Here is a 22,896-nt window from a genome sequence, read left to right as displayed (position 1 = left end):
TGATCAGACTGGTTGTGAAAAAAGTTGTGGGTTAGCCAAACTTATTTGTAGGAGAAAATGAACAACCTGTTAGACTTAACGTTGGGATTAATACCCAGAGCATTTCAGGTGCACTCACTTTTGGTTTCACCTCCAAATAAAGTGGTTTAGATAATCTGGATACATTATTGGTTTGTCTGTTGATCGTGTGATTTTGTTGTAGTGATGTTCCCAGAACTCCCCAAGTTCAGTGTTCATTGTTATAATAACTGGAGAAATAATGACCAAAACTATGAAAATAAGACCTTAAAGGACCTGCCATCACACCATCGATAATTGACAGCGACTTAAACAACATCTCAGGTATATTTTAGGTTGTTGTTTAAGGTTTGTTTACCTCAGTAACATGTAAACGCAGTAGCAAAACAGGCTGATATTTTCATTTGTGATTAGGAAATGGCTCTAGTGTAAATGGTGCCTTCATACAGAGTATGTATGACGCAAAGTATAGACAGCTTCATTATTAGCAATATTCTAGTATAGTGATAGTTATAGATAGATATAGTGATAGTTCACACTTTGGGATGTTTTTAAAATGGCAGAGGCCATGACTCTTTCCTCAACAATTCCTCATACCAAAACAAAACAACATACCAAACGGTTGCCTGTAGTAGTAATCCCAGAGAGGACCATCACCCGATGCTACAGTTCCCCTCAGATCCACTAAGCTTAGTGTCCTTTAGCTCATGGTTGTCCAGCATCATTTTCAGCCATAGCAGGCAGTGGTTTTCAGCTAAAAAGCTCTGATGAACCTGCTGTGTGCTTCCTACCAAGCACCAAATGACAGACAGACGAACATAGATCAGCATTTAGCAGCAAAAGATTTCCCTCAGGAGTTGGTGAACACCAAAAACAAAGCTGAAAGGTGACCGAGTATTTGACTTTCCAGAAACACAACAACATGGTTGCCATATCTACTTGAAAAATGATAATATGCCAATGTGGTGTTTACAGCATATTTCTGTTGCCCCCAAGTGGCCAAAAAATCTGTGGCTGTAGGTTTAAGGTTAGGCAAAGATGGTCTTAATGTTTAAAATAAGCCAACACTGACATTATTCGCATTACCTCAAGAGCCCACTATGTCAGGAAAATATAAATAAGTTTTAACACAAGCTTTTCTTCTTCTTCTGCAGTTCAATAACACACAGCAAACACAAAATTCTTCGCCTACAACCAGGTACGTAGTAATATTTTCACAAGTTTACCTTGAATACCTAGACATGTGGAGCTGGAGGATCCTGAGGCTCTGAATGTGGCTTTAAGTCAAATCAAATAAAAGTAGCATGTCATCCTTCTGCCATTTGTGCTGCAACACTTCAAATTATGTGCTCACTTTAATACAGTGGAGATGAATGTATTATTACATTCAATACACACACACACACACACACACACTTGTTTCCGTGGGGGGACAATGAAGTTTTCTCCTACAATTTAACTTTACACTTTTTTTTTTTTTACGAGGCACCACAGTTCCTGGCAGCATCCTCAAGGTCGGCACGAAACACAAAGTGATCTCATAATTTCAACAAAATGATGTTTTTAAAGGTATTTTATTACCGGAGTGTGTACAGACCTTTTGTAGAATCATCAATTGTAGCAATTCTTTAGAAAGCATTTTACATTTGTTTTTTTTTTCCATAAGAAAGTTAGGCTTTGGAAAAGTCCAAACGCAGCAGAGCAGCCGGGTTCCTCATATACATACGTCCGTCAGTCCCAATTCAAATCCAACTCAAATGGACCGGCGTCTGTGTGAAGAGGCCTGCTGCTGCACAGAAAATGGCTGAGATGAAAAAAAAAAATTCCAATTCTTGATTACAGGGAGCCATCTAGTGGCGGCTGAATGAAGGAGCAAACCAAAAAGCAACAGCAGAGAGCCATGAGTACACACACACACACACACACACACACACACACGCACACACACACACACACACACGTACACACACACACACACACACACGTACACACACACACACACACACAAAAAAACTATCTCTCACAATTTTTTTTTTCTTCCAAATCTGTGCCTTCTTAGAATCAGTGTGAAAATTAAAATAGAAAATAAAAATCTATGTTAGAGTCCAATATTTTACTATAACATTTCACAAATACTCCACCTATATAAACACTGATAGGAACACACAATATAAACCATTCGTGCTCTGCAAAAACCTCCAATCTCCAATGCTACCATTTGTACGTCATAAATTAATTTTCTTTTTACTGTAAATGACGACCAACAGGGGTTCAGTTTACAGTATGAACTCATGACGCTAGTACCAGGATGAGTACATAATATCCGGGCATTTACATGACAATCAACTGATTTAAGTTTTGGGGGAAATTCAAGGTCTCTGCAGCACACAAGGAAACCAACTTTTTTTTTGCAACACACAACACAAAAACAAGAACTCATTCTATGATTCTGTTATATTAGTCTCCTGAAGACCAAAGTAGAGTAAACTGAACTTTTCTTAATGCTTTACCTTTTCATTATACAGTACTATTAATAACTGAGATGTTCCAAAACGTAGAATTGATACCAAAAAAAATAAAAATACACTGAATTAAGTGTCTTGTGTTTTTTGCGATCAAAAGAAAGAGAATAGCTGTTTTTACTATCTTTACTGCCATTACATGCATTAACCCGTATTCAGCGGACTTCTCTGGAAGCCTGGTAAATGAGGTGTAGCTATCTCTCTTTTACCGTATATACCATGAAAATTAAATCTTAAGAGTGAGTCTTTTCACTTGCTGAATCTGTTTTGTGTGGCACTGTTTTGTATTAAAAGACCGCAGAATGACCAGTGCACTTTTACATTTAAACGCCAGAGGTGACAAGTAAATAAGAAATTAAAAACAATATAGGAAAAATACAAACATAATGCAAAAACAAGTTCCCGGCCTATAGAAAGATTCTTCTTTTTCTTCTTTTCTTCATATTAAACAAACCACTAGTAAACACCTTCCTATTTCCTTACAGGAAAAAACAGAGAGGGGGCGGGTAACGAGACGAATACTCCAAACTCTTTTAGCTCGTCTCCAGTTTTGCCATTTCCTGCACGTAGATCCCGATGCTCTCGCTGTCAAACAGCACAAAGTAGACGGTCTTGATGGTGGAAGACATGGTGGCCACAAAGTAGCTGGAGATGGCCTTCAGGATCAGCTGGGCCGCCGTCTGCTTCGGGAAACCATTCCTGACAGAGAAGATCACACACGCTTTGTGGTCAAATGCTGGAGAGACTTGGCATTTTTTTATTTACCTGACCATGACTGTGGCATTCATTATCTTAGCGTGGGATGCTTCTTAATAGCATGACGATTCAGTCACTCTAACGGTGAAATTTAATATACTTAAAGAACCTTCAATTGACTTCTTCTTTACCCCCTTCAGCCAAGTAAATGCTAACATCAGCTTGCTAACATGCTCACAATGACAATGCTAAAATGCTGTTGAGCAGATGTAACGATTAAAGATGTTCCCCATCTTAGTTTGGCGTGTTAGCCAAACATAACAGTTAACATTTGCTAATTACCACAAAACACAAAGTACAGCTGAGGCTGATGGGCATGTGATTATTTTTGCAGGTATTTAGTATTCGTCAAGTTTTGACCCGATGATGGTGTTAGATGAAAAGAGAGGATCACCGAAAGTATTACAATCAATCCTGGAGGGGACGCGAATATCCGTACAAAATTACTTCAATCAGATTAGTCTAAACATTTCAGTAAAAGCCACGAATGTCAACAAGCTGGTTGCCTTCAGGTGATGCTGGAGGAAAAGTCAGAGGATAACCAAGGTCAGTAGGATTCATCCTCTGAGAACAACTAATATCTGAACACAATTTCATTCATCAATTTGTGGAGATATTTCAGTCTGGTGGACTGAACGACGGTCCCTAAAACAACGCTGCTATAGTGGCTACAGCTCTGCTAAACAAATGTTTAGATACTAATCTTTGCTTTTTTTTTGTTAAATCCTGGAGAATTTGATCTTCTCAGGCCTCTAAACTTATTTAACTGCTGTAACTCACAGACGTCCCGTATCAAACTTGTGATGTAGATGTTTCTTCTTTTTTTTTTTTTTTTTTTAAAGGGTTGGGAACCACCGCTCTAACCTCCATGTGCTGCGTTCACACTTTCTTACTGTTGTTCCAACACATGACGTGTTTGTGTAAATCCTTCCAGATCAAAGTGGAGTGTGTTTACAGCCGTTGCCAGGCAACCATGTCAACTCCCGTTTTGACTTACACAGAGAAAATGGAGAAAAACATTCGAGCGGGCAGAGACACATGAGCGCAACAGTTTATTGCTGACGATGCAAGAACGCCACTCATGATGTTACGAAGAAATGTGAGTATGGATCACCAAAATAAAAGGCGGAGTGAAAACGTCCTGAAGTTAATATATGGTGCACTGGTGACTTGTTGTTGATGAGGAAATACTACATTAAGTGAAGATAATATGAAATACCTCAAAATGAGGGATTGCATGATGCATCGTTTGTCAGGTGCGCTTCTTTCCGTGTGTTTTCTTACCTCCCGCTGCCGATGGAGGGGAAAGCCACAGACTTGAGTTTCTTCTCGTCGGCCAGAGCCAGGCAGTTCTTCACCGTCTTGTCCAGCAGCTCCTCACATTTGTCGGAGCCCCAGCCTGGACTGTTACAGTGGATGACGTATTTAGCCGGCAGACCAAAGCCCGCGGTCAACACAGCTGAGGGACGGAGAGAAGAGAGGATGAAGAAAGGTTAATAAGGTGAGAAGGGAAGAGGAGAGGAAATAAAGACAGGAAGGAGGAGGAAGAGCAGAAAGGAAACGTCATTCCTAGAGGAAATAAAATATGTTCCTTGCACAAACATTTGCACATTCTTATAATAATCAGAATACTTTAGGATCTATCAGGCTGTGATTAATGATTATTTTATATAATAACAAATTTATTTATGAAATATATTTTTAGACTCACCAATAGTTATGTATGTGTGTGTGTATATATATATATATATATATATATAAAATGTCAGAAAATTGTGAAAAACGTCACAACTTCCCATAGTCCAAGCTGACAGCTTCATGTTGCTTGTTTTGTTTGACCAACAGTCTAAAATCAAAATGTGTTCACTTTACAATGATGTAAAGCACCAAATCATCACGTGACATCACAAAGCCAGAAGTAGCAATGTTTGGCATAATCTTTATATAGATCGACTAATCGATCAATCAACTAATCGCTTCAGCCCTGAATTAAATTACAACAGCCATCAGAGTGCCACTGTCACTGAACAAACGTCTGTAGTCACCTGCATTATTTAGTGAAATCAAACAATCAAATATACTTTTTCACCATATCATGTTTGGTTTAGTCAGACATTGAGAGAACCTGTTCACCTCTGACATGCTGCTGGATTTCCTCACGTCACATTCGTTGTCTACAGTCAAAGTCAGCGTCATTAACCCGTTTGTCAGAAGTCAAAACCCAAAAGTTGAGTTTGGAGGCCTGAGATGCTAAAATAAGTCTTTGCTTTGTGGAAAATGAATGTAGCAAATCTCCCCAAGAGCTTAAAGTGGTTTGACCGGGGTACTACAGTGAGGTGGGCCGGAGAAATCACTTCTCCAGAGAGCTGAGGAGGAGAAAAGTGAAGGAGGAAACAGACAAGAAGAAGAAGAAGAAGAAGAAGAAAAGAGTTCTCTGGAGTTAAAACATTTAGTTTAGTCTTCCATCAAACCGGCAGCTGTAGACAGTGTAACTCAGCCAAGGCCCCCGACTCTGTGAAGTGAGAAAGCCTCCAGTCAGATTTTATTAGCCCACAGCGAACGTGTGACTGGACTGGAGTCAAAGACGAGGACGAGCTGGTTTCCAGATGGCACACCGAGAGGATGGAGCGACTTCACACAGCAGAGCGAGAGCCAGTCACACCGCATGTGTGATCTGTTCGTGAGGTAAAGTGTGTGGATGATGATGATGATAATGATGATGATGATGATGATGATTACGGGTTTCATGACGGCCTGCAAAGTTCAGCTTGTTTCATGGTTTGGGAAGAAGGAACAGCGATGCGGTGGTGTTTGTGTACTGCACATCTGGAGATCACCTGTCAATCAAACTGTGTGGACAGTACTGCAACATTTCTGTTGATGTAGTTTGAGCTTCTGTGGCTACAGCGGCTCAAGCCCACCAACATCTTTTATTCAATCCAAAAAGCAACAAAAAAGGCTTCGTTGCTGCCGGAAATATCAATCACATTAATTCCTTTCTGCAGCAGAAGACCCACCAAGTGTCATTCGATATATAAATCAGTAAATTACAACAAGACAAAAGAGCAAAAGCAATAATGTGTTAGTCCGTCTCTCAACACTTTCTGACTTCCCTGCTCCATCTGTGGCTCTCAGCCCAAAGCCCAGTTAGGAAGTAATCTCCTAAACCAGCTGGGCACTGTAGTTTTTATCTACTCAAACAGGAGTAAATTGTTCATTTGTAGGGGACTATTTTCAGCGGATGAATACACATTAGGTGCTCTAGTGAGTATAGCCCCACCAATAGTGGATTTTTGAGGCTGATACCGATTTAATATTTTTATTGCTTTTATTCTTTATATAGTTTTTTTATTTGCAAAACGCATAGCAACAAATAAACTTGGCAGACGGGTTAATTGACCTACACCGGCATTTATAACAACAAAACTTCAGAATGGAATTGCTGCGTACAGTTGATAAGTTCATGGAGGGACAGCAAAGCTGCACTGAGCTTTCATGTTGAGTTCAACTTTGGTGAACTTTGGATATAAACTGTGCGCCATCTAATGAGAACTAACACCAATAGAGCTTTCGTCTTCGTATCCATTTAGTCATGAATAAAATGAATTAATTGTCTGGTCTATAAAATGCCAAAAAAAAAAAAAAGAGGAAAAAATGTCTGTCAGTTTCCTAAAGCCAGAGTTGACGTCATCAAATTACGATTAATTTGTTCAAACAAAAGTCCAAAATCCAAAGATATTGAATTTACTCTCACAGAACAGCAGCAAAACCTCACAAAGCCAGAAGAAGTTACTTTAATGATTAATTGATTATTGCTGATTATTTTTCTGTCTATCTGTCGATCTATGAGGCAGATCGAACTTGAACAACAACAACTTAAATGATTCAACTTGAATAACTTGGTGAATAACTATGGTGCCTTGAAATTGAGAAGTTTGCTCACAAAATCCAGATGAGCAAATACTTTTTACAAGTATTTTAAACATCCTGAAGAACTTGTTTGACGGCTGCTCTGAAACAGGTCTGGTCAGGATGACCGTTTGGCCGATCCAGATCCCCAGAATCCCTGACAGGCTCTGCTGGCTCGGTGTTCAGTCACCTGGTAATCTATTTATGAGCTCCACACAGAGACTGGGATTATGATGCTGAGCTAACTTGGCTGAATGTGAGGCAGAGCAGTGGTGGAGGTGGGGAGAGTTTGAGAAAGTGAGTGTGAGTGATGAATAATGAGAGAGACAGATGGAGAAAGAATAAGAGAGGGACAGACAGAGAACGTGGAGACAAATGGACTGAAAAATAAAATGATCTGTAAGGGCTCAAAAAATATGGCTCTCTGAAGACTGATGCCTGCAGTTTTAGACTAAAGTCGCCAAGAACAGATACGACGTGCCAATACTAAATGTCTTTGATCATTTTCATGACAAAAATATCCAAGAATTCTCTAAAAAGAGAAACGTTTAGGCTTAAAGAGAGGAACAAATCAGTCAAAGTGTGTGTGTTCGTGTCCAAACGGCTAATCCTTGCTGCAGTGTCCTGACATCATTTGAACGTGGAGGCAGAGGCCCGTTTAGCTTGGGGTGTGTGTGTGTGTGTGTGTGTAGAGAGACATTTACGGGACACACTGACATCACTGTCATAGGAGCTGGGTGGTGCTCGAGTAGAGATCAATATGCACTTTCTAACCCCTTCAACAGCGACACTGGAAGAAGGTTCAAGTGTTGCTGAGGCAGAGAGTTCAAAAACAAACAAATACAAAAACAAATGAGAGGCGGCACAAATGCAAAACAGAAAGAGAACAGGAGAAGAGATGAGCGCAGCGTTGCTCTTTGTGGTGTGAACTCCGATATGGAAGTTTACTAGTTGCAGCAAAGTGAAGGCATCTTCTCTTCTCACCTTGTACTCAGAACGGCAGGAAGTGTCTCTGACCGACAACACTGGTCGAGGTAGCTTCTAAGCTTGTTATGAAACAAACAAAAAACATTAACCATTAGCTCTGGACCTGCTCCTTATTTCACCCCAGCAGTCACCAAAATCTGTTTCTGAACAAATTTGAGTAACCCAGTTACTGAACCCTCACTCATATTAGATCTACAAGGCCTCACTTGAAAGTTAGTTCCGACTTTCCTAAAGCAGGGGCACAACACCTGCATGCTGTATGTACTGCATACTGCATTTGTCGGTAGTATGTAGTAGGCGGTTTCGAATACAGCCCAAGTTTTCTTGTCACTCTCTTCTTCTGCGTCGGTTGGCAAACCAGTTTAGAGGTGCATTACCGCCACCAACTGTCGCTCTCACGGCAGCTGGATTCACAAGATCACTCGATAATCCAGCCCTGAAAATATAGCTGACAGCTTCTGCGGTGTACACGGTGTTGCCAAATCTCTACCGGTGGACACATTTCAACCACCATAATTTGGTCGTGCTTCACCAATTTAAAAATCTTACTGCTGCAGCTGTTTTTGTTACATAAACAAGCTCACAATCAGTATACATTAGATATTTCAATTTGACTATCAGGCAGCAGGCAGTCAACAGTCTGACCTACTTTAGGCCTATTGTTGCATTGACTAAAGCCATAACTACATAACCAATAACATTTGCTTGCTGAATACATGCTGGTAAAGGAAATGTTCTGTTTGAACATTGTAACATCTAATCCAAAGTCTGGACAGCAGAGCCTGACTTGATCGAGGTCGGTCTAATAATGAAAGAGTCCGGATGCGAATTTGGCAAAACCTTCAGGCTCCTCAGGCAGAAATGACAAACTTTGCTTTTTGTATAAAAAGATTTTAAAAGTCTCTTTAGCATCCACAAGTTAAGCAGCAGGTGCTGGTGGCCAAATCCTGACATTATCTACTCTGCACACTTACCACCAGCCACCTCCAGGGGGCCGTTTTTCTTCCTCAGCTCCTGCAGCGCTTCAATGAACTCCTTCCCTCCCTTCTTTTCCAGAGCAGAGCCTGTAAGTGGAGGAGAGGACCGGAGTGATTACATCCTCGCACACTGCTCATAGACAGACAGCAGTGAAGAGGAGAGGTGATGTCATGCAGACGGACAGGCAAGCAGGCAGACATGGAGACAGACAGACGGGTCGGCAGGCAGACAACGATGCTGTCAATCATCTCACCTGGCTTCTCTCTGAATCTGAGCTCTCGTGCAGCACGTTCAGTCTCTTTGTTTCTTTATTTGTGAGGCTCAGAAAAAGTCTCACAAATGAAGTGCAAAGTTTCAGAGCTGCTATTTTCCAAATGACTCATTGTGAGTCAGTTAAACTCATGTATTAAAGCCCCGGTCCCTAATTACTTCCCTCTGTCCTCACATACTGGCCTATTCGCAGTGGACTGAGGGTATTTTCTTTCACTCACAAATTAGAGAGTGAAGAGTCGGTTTAAAAAGGGAAAAAAGCAACAAGCAGCATGTTATAGATGACATTGTAAAAGCTCTCTTTACCTTGTTTGCACACACATTTCAAGTAAAACAGTCCAGGGAGAAATCTAAAATCAACCCTGAAGAGGAGGAGGATACATCTAGAGATTATGAGACCACTGGGAGAACAAATTCAACTGTTTCTTTCCTACTTATTTTGATGGCTAATGGAAGTCGTTCCACATCCATCACACTATTTCAGATTTACTCAGAGCTAAAGAGAGAAGCCACAAAGGAAACCAGAGAGGTGATTCAAGTCTACCAGAGTCGGAAAAATGGATGTTCTGGCTGCAAAACAGGCAGGAGAGAAAAAATACAATAAGGTTAATGTCAGCCTTTTAAAGAAAAGTTAGTGAAAAAAAGTATTTAACAGCCAATACAAGCAAGCAGATAAAAAGTAATAATCTTTGTAGTTTAACAGCCTGTTGTATAGTCATTAATGGTTAAATAGTTAAACATTCATTCGCTCATTAATTCAAAAGATTAAAGTGATCAACGCTTAAATTGAGGCTTCAGGAAATTAACGTCTCAATCAATTTTCTCTTTCTAACCAGCTGAGCTGACAGCACAGTCGAGGGGACGGAGGTTACAGGATATGAAGTGAGTCCCAGATTGCCCACATTTCAGTCAAGTGGAACAAACAACAACAAGCAGCAGCAGCATGGTTTCATTATCACACTGACTTGTATGCATTACATGATGCACTCAACTGCTCTGTGTGGATCATATTCTGTTAGTTAGTACTGCATCTTCTACATGACTAACAGCAGGCTGGCTGTAGCTCGAGCCTGTATGATGAGAAAATAAACTTGCAAAGACTTGAAAGTTGCTTGAGACAGTAAACATTTATTGTAGTAGGTCTGATGTTTTTGGGAAAGTCCGATACAGATCGTGAAGTAGCTAATGCAGGGGTCTGTCTCACGTAGCAGGATTACTAAGTTACTGGGCGTTTAGACTGAAAACAACCTTGTTTTAATACAATAAAAAGCGGCAGCACTGGTGAGGGCGTGTTGTCTCAGGTACCATGAGACAATGAAATATGATCCAGAAGGACCAGCTTAAATAGTAGATCCATGAGTTTGAAGGCTTCTCACAGACAAAAACACTGCACAGCTATTTATAATACAGTGAAACAGGATTTTATAACTCTGGAAAGTTATTAGACATGCCGCTACAGAAGAATTACTGCGGTAAAAAAGTAATCCACCAGTGTGCAATGTGCGTTTGCATGTATTTGATTGGCCAGCGCAGAGCCTTGCCGGTTGATGTCGGGTTGAATTGCGGCCGAAGGTGAGGCAGGTTCTACCTTTTCGCCGGCGCCTGTGTCAGCACCCCCGCTGAGCCAACGCAGCCATCCCTGTCAGTGAATGAGGGGGCTTTGTTTTTCCACGCAGTGCTGTTGTCTGTAAAGATCCAAGCAGTTCTTTCTGCTTCAGTCCATGATATTGATGTGTGTGTGTGTGTGTGTGTGTGTGTGTGTTCATGAAGTTATCTAGCTAACTTCATTAATCCGGCTTTGAGAAACAGACCCCAGTTGCAAACTGTTCATTTCTGACATCTGAGAAAAGTCAGCTGCCAACCGACAGCCGTTTTTAATGCAGCAAGCTGCCAAATTCAAATGATCCATTTCACAATGTCCACATTGAGTTTGTCTTCTGGGTTAGGTTTATTGAAAACTTAGCGTGTGACTGCAAGACTATTTGGCAGCTGACTTTCAAACCTTGGAAAGTGGAGTTCCCCACAAGCATTTAACTGCATACATAAAATAGTCCCTGCCTGCACATTCCAAGCCTCTACAAGTTAATTTTCACTCAGGATACAATAATAGTTCTTTCAATCAATGTTTCACCAAATTACACAAATACTACAGTGAAGCATTTATAGCACTGGCTAAATAATTCACAACGCAGAATAAAAACTGTGCTGATGCTGTGATGTTTGTCCACAGACTGCAGTGCAGACTATCTGGATTATGCAGACAAAGGGCAGACAGGCACTCGCGGTCTCGGTGGTGTCAATGGTTCCTTTACCTACTTCACCACCTGTATAGAGGGAGGAGCTGGTCGGGTGAACGACAGCGTCGCTCTCCACGATGGAAATGTCGGCTTGGACAACTTGCAACTACAGATGACAACAACAACAACAAACAACAGGCAAACAACAATGTGGTAAAAACACAGTGAGTGATCAGGAGCAACAAAATGGGACAAAAAAGTAGAAAAAAAAAAGGATGAGAGAGAAGAACAGGAAGAGAAGAGACAGAGAAGTGAGCGCGCTCCTTATTGGCTGAGGACATCACAGGAAACAAGGAAGCAACTGAGGACACGGTGGGTCACGTTATGCAATTAGGAAGCAGGACTGCACAGTTAGCCAGATTTACTTCAAAAAACAACACGGAAGTACAGCATATTACCCTAAAAATGTGTAGCTTTCACTCATTAATGGAGTATTAAATATTCAAATGTTATTTTGTACATAAACACTTTTTGAATCCTTTTTTTCTGACTAATTGTGTGGTCCTGATTTCTTGGCTCATTAAAATGAGCAAAGACTTTTATGATCACACTCCAGGCCACCGACCTCACAGTCAGGCTGCAGAGAGCAAATAACGGGATGATGTCCGTTTTTCTTCTGTAAATTAGTGCTCTAGTTCAGTCCAATAAATGACCAGAAATGACAGTGATTATTAAGCATTATAAAAGGTCTGGCAGCCATCTGAAAGGAGGACAACTTGGAATGAACCTCAACACATCTACACGATGGGAAGAGCAAGCAGGATCACTGCTGTGAGGAGTTTTGATAAAATCCTTGAATGTCTCCACAGAAATTCATGTCTTGCTACCGGGAATCGTATTTTATTCAAGATTTTCTATTGATCCACAAGAGAAAAGTATTTCTGCTGTTCATTTTAGGTCAAAGAGCAGGGTCAGTTACTTGAGTCAAAGAACATCAAAGTTAAGAGCTTCACCAGGTTTTCTCACTGCGAGCAACATCATCAACAAGTCCTGATATTTCCTGAGAGCTGCAGAAGCAGAGTTGGCGTTTAGTCACCTACTTTCAAGGTGCATGAAGAAGGGAAAAAGTCTTTGGGTCAAAACTCCAGCAAGACTTGTAGTATAAAGAACAACTATATTGTCAGACCAGCATGTTTTGGCTTGTGCCTTCATCAGGGTGATTTCTCCTGAGAGCTGACACCAACCAGGAGTCAACAACAAGCACTTCTGCTGAGGAAAGTTGTGGTTTTCAAAGGCCAATCATATTGCACACTTCCTTCTTTTGCAACCAGAGTTTCATTTCAGTAATTATCATTTCACTAAAGCAAAACATTTTTCAAAGGTCGGTTTAAACCGATTCTTCACCTATTTCATTTCATGTTCCCAAGTATCTAAAATGTGTATTTCCTGCTACAAGAGGACACTGATCTCTGCAAGATAAACTTCTATTTCTGAGTTTGTAACAAGCTCAGCACAGAAAATGTCTCCAATAATGAAGGGAAAGCACAAGTCCCTTTCAGTAAAAAAAACCAAAACAATAAATGCCGCTAATGGTATTACAAAAATCAGATTTACACCTGGATTTTTTTTTTTAAATACTTTTTTTCCAGCAGATCTGCTTCTCTGCTAAATTTGTGATTTTTTAAAAAGAGAAACTGAAAAAAAAAATGAGTTGTAGTTAAGCCACACATGTTTGTGTCTGATTTAAATTAATATCTCTTCCACTGTCCAACATCTGAAATGATCATAACATCAACCACGTTGCCCACAGTGTGAATGAACAGACCTGCTGGAAGAAGGTCCTTCCAACCAGTCCAGCAGTCTGAAACCTTCTTAGAGCTCTTAATTGACTGACAATTTAATTTAAGAGAAGTTGTCAAGCTGTTGAACACTCAAGGATTTTGAATCTCAAACCCCAGCAGGTCCAGAGAGGATTGGGGGGGGCAGGGGGGTGCTCACCTAGATCATCTTTAAGTTCAAGTTCAGCATTGGTGGGGTTGATGACCCCCTCCACGTCAAAGCCAGCCAAGTTACTGACCTCGCTGTGGATAAGGTTCAGCTGCGGAGGGGGGAGGCAGCGAGGTGGAGGCATGCAGAGGAAGAGGGAGAGCAAGAAGGAAGAGGGGAGGAAGCAAAGCCATTAAAACCAGATTCACACCACTGCCTAAAAGGGATACCTTGACTTTTTGATGATTTATGGAACTGGATATTCAACATATCAAAGCACACAGTGAGTAAATGCTACGTGTGTCGGTGTGCAGTGGCAAGTACAGTGTAATGTCTAAATGATAAATTATGCAACAAAAGGTTTAACTGCTAACTGCTATTTCAGGTTGAGTGTCAGCATTAAAATCAGACCTCTTTCACGTGGAAGTTTTCAAAGCAAATTGTGACAACTAAAAGAATTCGAAAGGGGACAGCAGGCCTGCATTAATTAAGAAATGCTAAATTATTCAAAACGTCGATGGAAACAGCCTGAATAATTAGGGAAGGAGACAATATGTAAGGGGGGGTGGGGGTGAAAAATACTATTAAATATGTGTTTTTGGCTTGTCACAGGAGGAAAAGCACAGGTGTTACTAATAACATTAACCATGGCTCAGTTCTATTCAAGAGTCCCAGTAAGCCATGTCAGTGAGCCAGCATGTACAACACCAGGACCCTGAGACTGACGCAACTAAATGGAATTCAGCCATCATTAATGTTATTTTTTTTTTTTACACTTTTCCTACTGTGACATGTCAAAAGGCATACGACCTAATTTTACCCACTGCTGTAGCTGCGTTTGTAGTTATGATTTTGACATGATTACTTAAGTGTAGAGAGTATTTATGTCATTTTGTCAACATCTTGTCTTGCAACGTCCCTTTAAGTTTTGTTTGCAAGGTGGCACAGCAAAGTAAAACGTGTCTTTTTTCCAGATTTTGTTTGTGAAAGGCTCGCTGTATCGCATAGTTTCAGTTTTAAAACCAGCAAAGACTGAGGGATATATTCTAAAACACAAAAGTAAAAAGGTCAAGGTATCCTTTTAAATGTTAAGAATTTTCAATGCATAGGCCAAATCCTGTTAGTATCTCATTAGTCATCTGTTATACAAACACATTTCACCTCCAAGGATTTAAACTTACGACTTGATAAAAAAAAAAAAAAAAGAGAAAAGCCCAAATCATCCCCAAAAACAAAGCAGCGCGAGTGGAAGCAGTGACAACATAGCAGCGGTTTAGACTGTGTGACTGAGGCTGAACACTTGGGCAGGAAGAGTGCAGTTACGATAATGAAGTCTATAAAACAGAAACAGACTAGCTTTTCTATTCATGGGTTCATTATCTTAATCAGTGGGAGGTTAACTGCATTCATTTGATTAATTATCATCCAGTGACTTCAACAGCTGCTCTAACCTGTGGTCAGCTACACAATCGAGCAATGAGCCATTTTACTGATGAAGGGAGTAGACAAATACTGCTGCTACTGATTGTTTCAGTTGAATTTCAAATGATGACAATACAGCTAGGATTGTGTATTAAAATGACTATAACCATGTGTTTAAACTCTTAATATTTGCCTTTAGGAATAGGCAAAGAAAGATGTATTTTTTAATGTATTTAACATATTTTCTGACACTACAGCCTGTGGTGTTCATTCATGGTGAAATTAAACTAATTTACATTGCTGAAGATTACTGAAAAAAAACACAAGCAAGGAGTTTGTGTCCTGCTTTAAAAATAAAGTCTAGAGCCAAATGATACGGGCAGAATCAGAATGTGTGTGCTACTACATCAAGTCAGGTTAATTAGACAGTATTAAATAATACATTAGTAATGGCATACGCACGGTTGGCCAAAGCATGCAGTGCCATTAGCAGCAGTTAAAGTCACAACTGAGCTGAAACGTTGAGCTCTGGAAGTAAATTTCCCACATTTGTTCCTCTACGGTCAAACTGTAAAACTACAAATTACATTCCTGTAGGTGCCATCAGTCAATCTCATCTTGTCTGTTGTTACAAAAGTGTGTTGAGTCTTATGTTGTACTACATTACCCACAAGCTCACAGAGATAACTGATACTAAACTCCAAACTACTGTCTGCGTGCTGAACACAGCACACATAATATAATATTTCTTTAGCACAAAGAGTGTGCACCGGAGCTGAAATCATTATAAATCAGCAATTACTGTCACTTATTAACCCTTTCTAATTTTAGGGATTCATTGACACGTCTTGCACCATTCTTGAGTCATTCATTCTCTTACACACAATGTCGTTTCCCTGCCTTTTATGTTTTGTTTTTTTTAACTCAAATCTTTTCATATAAGCTTTTGATCTTGAAGCTTGAACATTTAGACCATTCTGACAGGGCTTAGATGAGACTTTCAGGCAAATTTACTTCCATGTTTCAGTTCAATGAAAAAAAAAGAAAAAAAAGGAGGTTAAAAACACGTTTTTATGCTCAGCAGGACCAAAGCGAGGGGAGCTAAAAGAGCCGGCAGATCTGAGATACAGCAGACAAACATGCTGCGTTAACTGTTTTATGGTTGCTACTATAACACTTTAAGCTTAGTGCATCGCTCTGTTGTGTAGCAGTATGAGCCCTTATGTGAAGTCTGGTGAATTAGAGCAGACCTGTTAGGAAGTACAGTGTGATGGAAACTTACATTTATAGAACAAAATATCACAAACAGCTTTTTTTCTATGACACAGACCAATTAAATAGTTAGAACATTATCACATCATCTTTGATCGATTTTAGTTGTTAAATCTGGTTCAGTTGTGACGTGGAAGTAAAGAATAAATGAATAAAAACAGATTAATATTTTAAAGGAGGCAGATCAGTTGGCAGGAGTACTTTTAATAAAGATCCTGTGACTGAACAACAAAACATATATCTTTGGTTTTATAGTTATCCTGAGCACCGATCTGATTATAATCTGGTTGCTAATCATGAACGGGATCTCAAGCTTTGTCCAAAACAGAGAAAGGATCCTTCATGACTGAAACAGACATAAAATTGAAATATTAAACACTGGCCTTGGCGCTGCCTTTGACGGCCAATTTCAGTCTTAATATCTAACACGTGTACACAGCATGTATCTATGTATGTCTTTATGTATTTGTAAGTTGTCAAAGAAATGTTTTATAGGCTTTACTTTAGCCTGGCATGAGTTTGGTATCTGTTCAGACTCAACTGTAGTTGGTATATATATTTCTACAGAGAGAAAACTGACCTTTTGACCCAGGAAGAGGCTCTTGGTGGAGAGCACGGTGAAGCTGTCGACTGGAGATCCCTCTGTGGTGCTGTCTGCCGACGCCGCCTTGCTCACCTCACCCTGCTTCTGTAGAGGACACAGAGTACTTGTTGACATAATGTGACACTTTATTTTTCTCAAAAGGAATATAGTTTTCTCTTGCCCCCCCCCTCTGTAGAGACGTATGAGGTCAGCTACAGTATCACTGCTGAAGCTGTAACAACATCTTGTCTCAGTGCTGTGCAGATTTTTCTTGGTTCTGGATGTTAATTCAACTTTCAAAAATTTGGATAATTTTCTCCCCACTACTAGAAACTTTGTGAACCATTTAACCTGTAACATCCTGAATATGTACAGTCAAGTTTATTGTGAATGAACCCCTAAACATACATATACAGACGGAATAACTCGTCCCAAAATAAAATAAATCTTATTCTAGTGCCTTTAATTTAAGCTCTGCATTTTGGAGATCACCACTCTTTGTCCTAATTATTAATTTTCTGATGTCAACGGCTGTTAAAAACACATCAGGCAATAAATGAATATGGGCATTAATCCAGATCTTATCAAGTTAATATTTACGAGTATTTCTGGCAATCTGATGTGAACATTTATCTCATTATTTCTCATTTCTCTCAGTGTTCTCATCGATTCACACCTCAATCTGCTCAGAAAAGGACAGATTTTGCATTTCCAATCATTTCAGTTGAGTTATTTGCTGTTGCTAACTGAGTGTGAATGGCACTGTCCTCCGTTACCCAAATGAGTCAAACTACAGGGCAAGTGGTGACACGTTTTAGTATGACAAATCTATGGAACTGTGCTCGATTGTAAGACAATGTTTAGCATCTATTACTTCTACTTTCGAAGTTCCTGCTCAGGACATTGGGTATGTTTTCAACAGTAAAGTTTGTTTGTTTTGATGTTAATTTGAACGTGGCACGCTTATAAATCAATCAGTGTACCAAAACAACAATGTGGTTGAACAGGTACAATTAAATCAAAGGTGTTCAGAAATGAAACACTCTCCACTTTCGACTACAAACACATTCAGTGTTGATCACAATCGCCATATGAAGCAATACCTTAGCCTTCCCTCCTGCCTTTTTCCCACTCAGTTTCTTGGTCGCTGTTTTCTTGACCGGCTTGGGTTTCTTCTCGGGGGCGGGTGAGACGGGCGTCTCCAGCTTCCCCTTTGCTCCTCTCTTCTTAGCCAGCAGCTCTGGGTGGATGTTGGGCAGGACTCCACCTGCTGCGATGGTCACACCTTTCAGCAACTGAAGAAAGGAAGACAAAGTTTAAAACTGGAGTTCACATGTTCCCACACTGTCTGGAAGGTGAGAAATCTAAAAACATGCATGCATTTGAAAATAGTTGATATTATACATGTCTTTTTGTGAATGGGCTACAGAATGAAAACATCACTGGTGTTGTCCTTCAGGTGACAGACAACATTGAAATAAGCGTGACATAATGTACACAAGTTAACTTAAACACAACATGTCTAAAATGTTTTTTATTTCCAGCAGCTGACCTGGTTCAACTCCTCATCGTTGGCGATGGCCAGCAGGATGTGTCGTGGTGTGACGCGACCCTTCTTGTTGTCTCTGGCTGCGTTACCTGCCAACTCCAAGATCTCGGCTACATGGGTAAAAGAATATATATAATCACAGGACTTCATCAATAAATATTGTAGAGCAAGAGCAGCCACTTTTATGTGATCCTTTTGTTCTATATAATCAATATAAAGTACAAATTAAGGACGGAGCAAATGTCTACAACGTGACTCAAAGAGCAAGTGTGCCTCCAAGTGTAACCCATCAACTTTTAAGCAAATATCAGGAGATTAGTTCTGAATATATGTATGACCTGAAAGTGCTTCCTCATCATCGTCATATCTATAAGCTGTAGCTGATGTGAGCAATTCTGTGGAAAAGTTCCTAATTAATAGTTGTTGCCTCTTTTGGTTGTATTACTTTCTGCCAGACTTCTGAGTTAATATCACTGAATATAAAGATTTTGTAAATATTAAGTCAACAGTAAAACATCTGCAGTAAGTAGATGTGTTGTCCTCTGTATTCAAATATGCATGTTTAATAATTTATCATTCTCTCCTCTCCAAAAATAAATCTCACCAGTAAGGTACTCGAGGACAGCAGCCAGGTAGACAGGTGCTCCCACCCCGATGCGATATTTAGGGAGGCCCCTCTTGATGTAGCGCAGCATGCGTCCCACAGGGAAGATGACCCCGGCCTTGGTGGACCGGGACGTCTTCGTCAACTTCTTCTTTCCTCCTCGGCTGGACATGGTGCTGAGACCGTTACCACTGTCAGGCTCTGCAGGGACACATCAACCATGATCCATTAAACAGAGGACACCAACAGAGGAAATCTGTCCCAAACTGGAAAGATGCAGACTTTCCCAATTTGAAAACTCAGTGTTACGTTAGGACACTTCTCCCACAGGAAGTGATGAATCAAAATAAAAGAGTGAAATAAACAAACTGTATGAAGAAACAAGCAGTGGGCTCTATCTAAGAAAAAAACCTAGTTTCCACTGATCACTCGTGTTACTGGGGCTGGCTGTGTCTCATTGAATCATTTAAAAGACATCCATTCAGACACTGAAAACAAGCTAAAATTGTACTTTCATGATGTCTGTCTTTGCTGACTGAAAACACTCTCAGAATCTGTTTTCTGAATACCTTTACAACAAACTAAATGCAATTCCTTAGTAAGGTACCAATACATTTTTTTAATCTTTAGTTTTTGTTTGACACCTTTTGACCCCTTAGCATTGATAAAAACAAAAGCTGATACAATCCTGAATAGGTTTTACATCCCAACACCCAGCCCTAAACCCTTACTGCATATAATAATAATAATAAACATTATTATTGTTTTTATGCATTCAGGGCAAAGCTACAGAGTCTATTAATCACCCTCTTTAGTCCTCTGCTTTCATCCAGCATGTCAGATATGTTAGTAAGAACATATGCCATTAGCATCCTGACATCCTGGGAATGGTAATTATTAAATGTAAATATGCATGTGGATATGATTTTTGGGGGGTTAAACTCTACTAAAAACTCTAATATCCCAAGTCAACCCCGTAGATAATTTCATGACATGTAAAAATGATTGAAGTCATTTTTTTTATTGTACCAGATGCAGACACCAATTAGCTGTCTGTTGCTGATAATCAATTAGCCCTACCAGAGGCCAGGGTGTTCCCTAAAACCCGCTGTAATGCAAGGATTTCACACGATACACGTTATCATATCAATACATAACGCTAACTGTGGCAATTACAACGTTATTGACCAGCAGACAGCAGACAGAACATCTGCGGTATTTCTCCGCTCCGGTCAGGTGTTAGTAGGTGGGTTTAACCGCCACTCCGGGCATTTCTTTCTGCTGGCCACTGCCAAGACTACGATTTCCGCATGCCAACAGCCCGCCGGATGTCTCACACGGGTACATGTATGTTATCTACAGACTCGGCGTCTAAACTAACGGATAAAATCGAGCTGTCAGACGACCAGAGGACATTTTCCTGTTCAGGTCAGCGAGCTTTCGGGTGGAAATAACCCCGGCAGAGCGGCGGCGGCTGCCCGCTCCTCCTTCCCTCCCCTCCCTGCCTGTCAGCTCCAGCAGCACGGTCTCCGCTCTCGGCCTCCATGCCAGAAAAGCACGAAATGGCAACGTTAACGGCTCGGCTCGGTGAGCGGAGACCGGCTCGGCCGACGAGAAGCGATCACACTCGACCCGACACGACGGTGCGCAAACCCGGTGGATTACTTACAATACAGGGCACGGCGAAAAAAATGTCTCCGGTTCTCGGTGAACAAGCCTGGGCAGCGTCCTCGACTCCCACAATCCACAGCGAGTTGAAATATCGAAGCGAGCCAGCGCTGCCCGCGGAGCGATGCAACTGCTGGGGAGCGGAGAGCAAACCTGCTGAATCTGAATCTGCTGCCGAGATGATCTTTAACCCTTTACACCTTGACTTTGTGCAAGAAAACACGTGGTTTGAGCTGAAATGCTGACTGTTTCCCGAGCAGATCGATGCTAACTCTCACGTTTAAGCTTTCCTGCAGTCACATTTATTTAAAAAGGAAAAAAAAAAGAAGAAAAAAGCGTATTTAACGTGACTGTGAGCAACATCAAACTCTTTGACCAGGTGTGTCACTAATTCTGGGCACCTTGTATAAAATCTGCCCCTGCCCCCACACAAATACCCATGTCTGATTAACCCTCCACTACATTTCTTAACATCAGAATCAGCTTTATTGGCCAATTTGACTCTGGTTTTAAGTTGCTCTAAATATACTTAGTTTCAAACAATTTACAGGAAGATGGAAACACATACAGCTAAAAACAAGGACAACAGAGCTGGACAAAGATAGATAATAAAAATAAACATATAACTATTATGTACATACAAAAAGTAGTACACTGTGTGCGTTGCTAGCTAGCTTACAGCTAACGTACAGTTGGTACATTGGCTGTGGCAAAGAAACACAAAACAGTCCAGCAATCAAATTTGCACGAATGACACAAAAATTTGCTTTATTTTTTGTCTGAACACACCTCAAGAGTCTACAGCTGTTCGACACAACAGTTCCTTGAGCTAAAGGCTAACGTCAGCGCTAACAATGACAACAGTTCCTTGAGCTAAAGGCTAACGTCAGCGCTAACAATGACAATGCTATGATGTTCACACAACATTTGCTAATTAGCACTTAACACAAAGTGCAGCAGCAGAGGCTAATGAGAAGGAGAATGAGTTTCGCAAGTATATAAACCAATATATAAATAATTGGTTAATTAATAAGTTTCAAATTTTCAACTGATGATGGCGCTAGAGGATCCAGGAGCCAGGGGATCACCAAGTCATTAGGATTCATCCTCTGAGCTCCACGGATATTTGTACAAAATGTCATGGAAATACATTTAATAAGGTCAGTCTGGCCCAAAATGGTGGACACTGCCTTCCCTAGAGCCATGTGTAAGTGTGCCATCTTTGTTTTCTCCACACGCCACTGTATAGTTAATAATAATATAGTGGATTTTAGCCTTAATATAACAAATAAGCTATATAAAAGTGAGGAAAGCGAGATACTGCAAATGTGCAGAGATCAAAGGCTTACGTAGAGGACCGTCCTTGGATACCTGCTACAATTAGCCTGTCTCAACACACAACACAGCTGCAGCCTGTAATAAAAACTTAATGGGCGGTGTGGGAGAGAAAACACATGCTGTAGGCATACTGAAATAAAATGCAAGTACAACGATGAACCAAATCCAAAATGATGTTATAAAACAGTTAAGAAATGAGCTAAATGTGTGAAGCCTCTATCATGAAACAGTTAACCTTTGAACCCTGACCAACACACTCGCCCATGATACACATGAATACAGGTAGACATAGTTTGCTCGTTGCGGAGATAGTCCACAGATGAGCTTCTGTCTGTTTTGATTTAATCATTATACAGAGAGCAAAGGTTAAGTCAGTCATTGGTCATTGGTCCACGTTGGAGGGCAGGAATGGGATTTAATTTGATTACAGTTTTCTTCTACTTTTTTCCATTTAGTGACATGTGGCAACCACTGGTAACATGCACTACCGCCACCTACTGTGCTGGAGTGTGGACCAACTCTTAATCAAAATATTTAAACCAATGAATTAGAAAGATCCCAAGTAATTAAATGCATTAACTCCCTGACCCAAGATTAAATACATTCTCAAGCTCGTTTCTTCAAATCAGCACTTCCTGAGTTGCCTCTTTAGTACGTCTCTTTCTGCAGAGTATTTTTGGCACTGACATATTTACATGCTCTACTGACTCTTCTGTTTGCCAAGAGTCACAAGATGGATGCTTGGAAAAGCGCAGGTGTAACATTAACAACGTCTCTGTTCAAGCTCTATTCAAGTG

General features: G+C 40.5%; 1 protein-coding gene across 3 annotated transcripts; it reads right to left on the bottom strand.

Moving 5' to 3' along the window:
- Window positions 1-1,576: 1,576 nt before the first annotated feature.
- macroh2a1 (macroH2A.1 histone) lies at window positions 1,577-20,835 on the bottom strand. 3 transcript variants are annotated; one of them, XM_070916753.1, is made up of 9 exons: window positions 20,763-20,835; window positions 19,094-19,294; window positions 18,493-18,599; window positions 18,044-18,235; window positions 16,938-17,045; window positions 13,676-13,775; window positions 9,167-9,256; window positions 4,581-4,755; window positions 1,577-3,239 (listed from the first exon to the last, which is right to left on the bottom strand). In XM_070916753.1, the coding sequence occupies exons 2-9, from the start codon at window positions 19,263-19,265 to the stop codon at window positions 3,074-3,076; spliced, it is 1,110 nt and encodes a 369-aa protein (XP_070772854.1). In that variant the 5' UTR covers window positions 19,266-19,294; window positions 20,763-20,835; the 3' UTR covers window positions 1,577-3,073. The 3 variants fall into 3 exon arrangements, with proteins under 3 accessions (XP_070772854.1, XP_070772852.1, XP_070772855.1); XM_070916751.1 differs by lacking the exon at window positions 13,676-13,775 and adding an exon at window positions 11,753-11,843; XM_070916754.1 differs by lacking the exons at window positions 1,577-3,239; window positions 13,676-13,775 and adding an exon at window positions 11,757-11,843 and having other exon boundaries at window positions 4,627-4,755.
- Between the last annotated feature and the right edge of the window lie 2,061 nt (window positions 20,836-22,896).

This window comes from Enoplosus armatus, chromosome 13 (genome assembly GCF_043641665.1).
Source record: "Enoplosus armatus isolate fEnoArm2 chromosome 13, fEnoArm2.hap1, whole genome shotgun sequence".
Taxonomy (NCBI): Eukaryota; Metazoa; Chordata; class Actinopteri; order Centrarchiformes; family Enoplosidae; genus Enoplosus; species Enoplosus armatus.
This window is presented reverse-complemented; position numbering and strand designations above follow the sequence as displayed.